The following is a 7416-nucleotide window of genomic DNA, read 5'->3' on the forward strand; positions in this document are numbered from 1 at the left end:
CTCTGGAGCAGTGTTCAGAAGCAGGCGTCTCCGCATGAAACTTTTATTTTGATAGTTCCGCAGCATTGCTGTCCTTCAAACGGTTAGGCAATGTACTCGGAAAAGGAGACTGTTCCTAACAGTTCATGAGGCGACTGTGGAACATGGTGAACTGTCCAGAATGTGTGATCCTTGGGCTGATGAATTGGAACCGAGTAAGTGTGCAACTGGTGTCTTTCCATTGCACCCGTAGTTTATGATTTTTAATTAATATATTGTATCAATCGGCGTTTTGAGATCGGAAAGAGTATATGGTGGGGGGAGGGGGGGAGTAGTTAACCCCTTCGGTGCTCATGACGGAACGGTTCCGTCATGAGCTACGGTTGAGCTGTGCTCATGACGGAACCGTTCCGTCATGACCACGCCCGTTTTCATTAGGGCTCAGCACCGGAGGGGAAAAGCAGCCGCACGCAAGGGGTTAATGTGGAGTGCTGTCAGTGGGGGGTGGAGCAACGTTTAAAGTCTTACCGCAACTTTTTAGGTCGAGGGACCTATAAGCTGCGAAGCAGCTTCCGGTCCGGAGATCTTATGTTGTATAGTAGGGCAGTTTAGACCCGCCTCTCAGCTCCGTTCGCTTCCATTGGCTGGCTTCCTAAACAGAGGCCAGCCATTGGAAGAGAAGTGAGTCACTCCAAACAAGCCCCGTCTTTTTCGGATTGGGAGGCGTAAGTTTTGCTGTTCTTTAGCTCGTGACGTCCTCCGTCACTCAGGACAGCAAAACACGCCCCCGAATTCGAAAAATTCCGGAAGCTTGGGGCCGCCATTTTGCTGCGTCTACCGAGGAGGTAAGTTTATCGTGCGTGCCTTCCTCGTCACGCTCTCGCCTCCCCCGGGCCCCCACCCCTCCCTCCCTCTCTAGCGGCCATGTGCAGGAGAGCCTCCACACCGTAGTGCGAGCTGTGACTGGCTCGAGACCCCTCTCTGCACCTCCCTCCAGAGGGGGCACGGTTCTGCACAGCCACAGCTTGGTTTGCCTGCCAGCCTGGTCCCACTCGTCCCACCGCTCACACCGGGAAGGAAGGGGCAGAAAAGGGGTCAACCCATCTCTTCACCTTTCACCTGACTGCAGCTCCGGTCTGCGAGAAGATGCTGCCCGGGAAGGCGGCCCTGTGCGTCCTATTGCAGTTCCTGCTGCAGTTAACGCCAGTCTTCGAGGCGCTCCCGACGTACCAAGGTAAGAGAGAGGGGTGTGTTTCACGCTCGTGGCCGCTTTGTGACAGACTGTGGGTTCCATCTGTGGGAGAGAGGGGTGTGTTTCACGCTCGTGGCCGCTTTGTGACAGACTGTGGGTTCCATCTGTGGGAATGTAAATGCATGCATTGAACGCACTTTGTTCTGTTTTATGCTTCGATCCTGGGGCGCCCCTGCCCTGTAGTGGCGCAGCTCTGGCTTTCATTAGAGCAGTCTGCACAACACCCTCGAAAAATGCCTGCTCAGCAGTTCACGTCTACTGGCACATATGGCACCCGCTGGGAACACTTCTTTTCAACAGTAGCAGCACACACATGATGCTTACACAACTGCACTGTAGTCGGTTTCGTGTGCTCAGTGCCTGTTGCCAATTGGAATCTCTCCAGTGAGTGACTTGAACATGAGGCTATGTTGTGTTATTTCGTGCATTGGTGTGCACGAAGTGTGCGTCATTGTGTGAGCGCGAGTGTCATCAATGGTTTCCATAGCCTGCTCTCGAAGAGATGTCATTTGTTCCTATGTGATTAAGTGTGGCCGTCATGCAAATGTAAGTACTTTGTGACCTCGTGATGGGTATGCAGCAGTATATAAATAATACTTTTGGAGTACCCCAAAGGCACCTTTGGGACTCACAAGAGGTAAAAGTGCTATACGTATTCCAATATAATACAATTGTGCAAGGCTAACGTGAAGTTCACTGCCTAGCCATAGGAGGTCTTTTGAGGACTAAAGGGTTAGGGAAGTAAGTAGGTTTGGCATTTTGCTACCAAGCCCATCAAAAAACACTTATTGGCTGTGGTAAAAGAAGGATGACAGTTCAAAATTATGTAGTATTCACAGCACTGTTAGGCCACACCCCTGCAGTAATTCCAGAAAAACTGTCTGGGCTACAAACAAGCTTACAGCCTCTAAGTCTGCACAACCAGAAGAAAAGGCATGGTGGCAGATTGTCACATGGCCTCAACTCTTACCACCTGGGGATTCTCCATTCCGCTTGTATCCGGATTGCGATTTCTGGGACCACTACTGAACAAACTTGTCCAGGCCACCGTTTTGCCCAACTCGGCTAAATCTTTTTGCATTCAATCACTCCTCAATTGCACTAATGGGGTTGCTCGTCTGCATTTGGTCAAAACTTTCACTGGCTGACTAGATGCCACGACTGACTCTGGCAAATGCATGGGTGGACAACACAGATCAAGCAACAGTCTGAATACACGTTCTTAAGCCCAGCAAGATTCTTACCTTTTGCAATCTCCCCATCCTCAAATCGCTTTGAGGCTCCAGTTAGTGGCAAAACAGCGATTTACAAAACTCGTAAAGCAAAGAAAAACAAACTCCTGAAAATGGCTTCTAGGAAATTTCCTCAAAAACAATGTCGCCATCAGCAATTTTGTGGAGGGACGTCCATATGATGTAAGAATATGGGACAGAAAATGTGCCTTGCTGGTTATTGTTGATATTTATTGGCTCATGTATAGCACTGAACCCACCACTTGAATCTCACTTTTGGTAGTACAGAATAGCCGGAGCAGTTCTAAGGCGCAAAGGCTTTGATTTATAAAAGATGCATAACATAGTAGAGTAATTCATTGTATTACAGTACAGTACATACATCAATATCTGTGTGGGCTGTGTTGGCTGTGAGAGCTGTGTTGGCTGTGAGAGCTGTGTGGGCTGCGAGAGCTGTGTGGGCTGCGAGAGCTGTGTGGGCTGCGAGGGCTGTGTGGGCTGCGAGGGCTGTGTGGGCTGCGAGGGCTGTGTGGGCTGCGAGGGCTGTGTGGGCTGCGAGGGCTGTGTGGGCTGCGAGGGCTGTGTGGGCTGCGAGGGCTGTGTGGGCTGCGAGCTGTGAGAGCTGTGTTGAGAGCTGTGTTGAGAGCTGTTGGCAATGTAAATAACAATGCCATTTATTTATAATAACAACAAAAAAAAATAATGTCATGAGCAATGCCAATAGCTCTACCTTTAATAATGCCGAGACCATTGCATTGTAAATGCTTGTTTTAACTGGTGCTGCTGGGTTTTAGACTCAGAGTGCACTGAGGCCTGCTAACAAAACCTCAGCCCCTGTATCCTACCCCAAAAATGTCTATATTACATTGGCTATACCCAATTGGCCTAAGGTAAGCATGTATAAAAATGTGGATAGTGTCAAGATGTTATAAATTGCAGCACGTCCAAACAAAGAAATGGGAGCCCACATCAGCCTGGTATTCGGCCAGCACAATTGCCATGTTAGGCTGATACAAAATGTTTAGCCAGGGCTGCATGTAATCACCGGTCTGGCCCTTTTTTCAATGACAGATTTCAAACAACGTTATCAAATGTTTATCCACCACTGCAATATCAAGTCCTGGTAGTACTTGTAACTCAAACAAATGTACAGCCAGGTTAAGAACTCTGCGCCAGTCATCTGTGAGACCCGCAGTCCAAGAGTTTAAATTCCAACAACGTCAACTCAACCCATAATTCACAGTGCATAGACAAGGAAAATTTGTAGGAGCTGAGTGCTATGAAGACAAATAATGCAAAACAGTTAACTGTGTAATATGGACCAATGTTGCCATCAAGGGGTTTTGGAGACACAATATACTATGAGGCTAAAGGTTGAGTGGTTTATAGCAGTCACCTGCACCGCGAGATGGCAAAATAGGACCATATTATGCATGGTACTGGTTATGTATTTTTATACTACATTTATTATGGGGCATTTAATTTGAAAAGGCTGTTTTCTCCAAAGTGCAACTAACCATGAATGCCGATTATAATCATAAAGTTTACGTTTTGTTTACCTTTCTTGAATAAAATGTTATTAAAGCAATGGGCAATAGTGAGATTCTGCTGATTTAGGCGATTCTGTTGCTGTAGTGTTTACCACATAATTATGGATTTACTCCACTTGCCATATAATTTGCCACATAACTTACAGACATAACCACTGATGTTGTTTCCACCTCAAAAGGATAAAAACAATATTGACAGAGAATACGCAGCATAATTTAGATAACATTGCTGCATAGATTTGTCTGCATTATCATTGCAGCCCTGACAATGCTAACGTGCTGCAGAGTGGTTTGGGGGCTGTCGTTAGGATGATAAATTCCATATTTCAGAGGCAATCATAAATCCCGTATTTCATTGCTCTCTGTGAAATGTGTTTTGTACCACTGCATTTTGTGCAATAAAAACTCAAACATGTGATATATAAAAAATACATGCAGGTAACTGAGTAATATTGGCCTATGTTGCAATCAAGCAGTTTTGATGACATTTATGAACCCAGAGATGAGAACATATATACGGGATAAAGTAACCCATGTCATGCATTATAAAATAAGTTCCTTGACATACAAAGGAACAAGGCAGAAGGCTGAGTTACTTTATAAGGCCATGGAACTCCTCAGGGACGTGTAATATACATATAAAGTACAGGAGGGGCTGGTTTATTCCTTATAATACATAGTCACACCACCAGCCTTCCTGCATAATTAGTGTGTTGCTCTTTCACATGTAAGACATAAGATGTTTGCAGACAGGAAGGACATAAGTAGAATATAGAGTGTAAAATTAAACATCCTAAAAATCAGTTTGATATGTATTGCAAAAAATATATCAGAATCAGTTTAAGACAAGTCAGATTTAAAAACAGATTTAAAAACAAAATGCTGTAGCTCAGAATGTGTAGAAACAAGCAGAGAGATTCCATCTGTCCTATAATTACCTAAAGTATTCAAAACAATTACACATTGTCATAATTACTTAACTTCTGCTGGTCACTGTTCTTCTAGAAAAACACAGCAGAAGGAAGAAAGGCCAGGTTTTGTTCTCATTGTTTAAATTGCAACTTTAAGTATGCTCTGTGACCTGCTTTTCACTCTGAGCAGGCATTATGAAGTTAGAACTCAACTGTAATAAGTTACTGTAGTTAAGCAGATGTGTCACTTCTTTATTAAAGGCGACTAGCGATGTCACAAGTTACCTGAAATTAGATATGGGCTTTTCTGCAGGAATTGCAGGCTCCCGTGTATTAAAGGATCATATTACAAAAACATTGTTATTTATATGACATTTTTGTTATTGATTTTAGTATTGTTCAGAGAAATTTGAGAGTTAACTATTTAGTAATTATTGTGTTCCTGGGACTAGAGATGTCTGCCAATGTTTCGAGAAATGTGTTTTTGTTGGGGATAATTTACTAATGTTTTTCATGCAATAATGTGTATTATTAGAACTCAAATGTTAATCTCAAAGCAGATTTAAAGAAATTAAAAAGGCACTAAAAATGTGCTTTTCTTTTATACTAGAAGTCAACAAAATAACAAAAATAAAGTTCAATGTGAGAGAGTAGAGTTTTGCTGACAGGTTTCTGCGTTTATAGGGTTATTTTCACACACTCAGAATTAATTGATAAATGCTTGCATTAAAGATAGGCCTGCAAGTGTGAGCTTGTCAGGTGTGCTGGTGCTATAGGAGCAGCAATGTCATTGTGAAAGCTTTTTTTCACCAACACTGAAAGGAAGATGAAAAGCGGTGTCACACATCCATTTATCTTTTTTATTTGTTTAGGGAAGCTAAATAGCCTGGAGATTAATTTAGCACTGTAAAGTACACAGAATACGTCACAGTTAACACCTCTCTTGTGTGCAATCCAGGCTTTGAAACCACTGGCAATCATTCAATATGAATGCTTTCCCATGTAAAATAGCAAATTGTTGTCAAAAATACAAAATGTACATGTGGACGTGTGGACGTGTTATCCAACGAAGATGCATGATCCGGCTTAGAATCAAACAGCTTCGAAGAACAACTTGACAGAATTGTTATTCTTGTGTAATGTGTAGCGAAGTGATTCTGCTCGCAAGCACGCACTCGATATCGTGTGCGTTTGTTTACACGTTTTGTAGCTAAGCAGGGAACGTAAACCCTGAGAAGTGGATCCATGGACGGCTTAGACGTAGATCTGACATGACATCATCCTCATTTTCTGACTTTGACGTCCATAATTAATCGGGCACTCACGAGATCGCTCGCTATACTAAAATATTAAACAAATGTTAAACAAAACAGATTATCAAAATGAAAATCCACCGGTAAGGACTAAGAAGGAAGTGGATAGGGGTCTTATGTTGCAGGTCAAGGGATCAAGGGGTCAGACAATGGGCAAGGATGGACTTCAGCTATGGCGTGTGGGTGTTAAAGTCATGGTGAACTGAAGGAGGATGTACTCTTACTCAGACTCGCTGCTGCTGCTGTAACTGGTCCAGCTGTCGGAGGGCTCTTCGGGCTGCAGGTCGCTGACGTGCCGCGTCTCTGCCCCCTGCACGGACATGGCTAGGACACGCGAGGCAGACCATCCCCTTCTCAGCCACCGAGATGTGTCCTGGGTGAATGGTTCTTGTTTCTTTGAATCTTGCCCGAACTTGCACTTCACAAAAGCTTCTAGACCGCCGCCATGTTGACAACTTCCGGTCCAGACAGGCATCAGGTGACAACCTTTAACGCACGTCTATTGGTCCGCAGCTCGTCGCCCTGGAAACCGTGGAAGCTTTGCATTCTTACTGTGGCACGCGACACTGAGGCTGCTGTCTCGGGCGCTCAACGCGCACGTGCGCGCAAGCGATTGTTGTATTTATTGCAGTAATAAGGCGAGCGTCTGTGACTGCCTTATGCGCTCGTTCCCTCTCTTCCAGGGGTCTTCAAATGATCCTAAATGGGGGAGCTGGGCTCTGAGCAAGAGAAGCATTATGCGAACAGTGCTTTGTTTTTAAGCTGAAAAAAATGATCAGTAGTAAGCTGCCCTGTAGCAACACTAACATCTTTTGTCATTTATATCCAGAGCTTTAAATGAAAAAAAAAGAAGTGCAGGTACTTACCAAATTGAGATGTGGACGAGGGGCAGAGCTATGGGGGCAGGGCTATGGGCAGTGCCCGTACCCCGCTACTGGGGCAGAGGCACACATTTAATTTGATTGCGATTTAATTGATGTGCAGATATGCACATTCCAGACAACACTCACTCCTCCAAGAACACACACAGGGACAAAGCACTCATGCACGCCGACAGGGTATTTAGTTCATGTGTTTTAGAAACAGATATTCGCTGATGTCCACATTACTAAATTGATTCCCCGCTCCCCACTTCCCCTGCTGTGCTACAGCGTCCTCTTCACCACCTTCCTCCTCGAT

The 7416-nt window shown here is 44.6% G+C and overlaps 1 protein-coding gene across 2 annotated transcripts in view; it reads right to left on the reverse strand.

Moving 5' to 3' along the window:
• Positions 1-6700, reverse strand: part of INTU (inturned planar cell polarity protein) — a 317576-nt gene extending 310876 nt beyond the window's left edge. Inside the window, exon 1 of one of the 2 annotated variants that reach the window (XM_078676800.1) lies at positions 6462-6700. In XM_078676800.1, coding sequence (XP_078532926.1) covers positions 6462-6559 — 98 coding nt within the window. In that variant the 5' untranslated portion in view covers positions 6560-6700. The remainder of the gene's footprint in view (positions 1-6461) is intronic. The other variant, XM_078676799.1, reaches the window with a different exon arrangement.
• Between the last annotated feature and the right edge of the window lie 716 nt (positions 6701-7416).

Source organism: Lissotriton helveticus, chromosome 2_1 (genome assembly GCF_964261635.1).
Source record: "Lissotriton helveticus chromosome 2_1, aLisHel1.1, whole genome shotgun sequence".
Taxonomy (NCBI): Eukaryota; Metazoa; Chordata; class Amphibia; order Caudata; family Salamandridae; genus Lissotriton; species Lissotriton helveticus.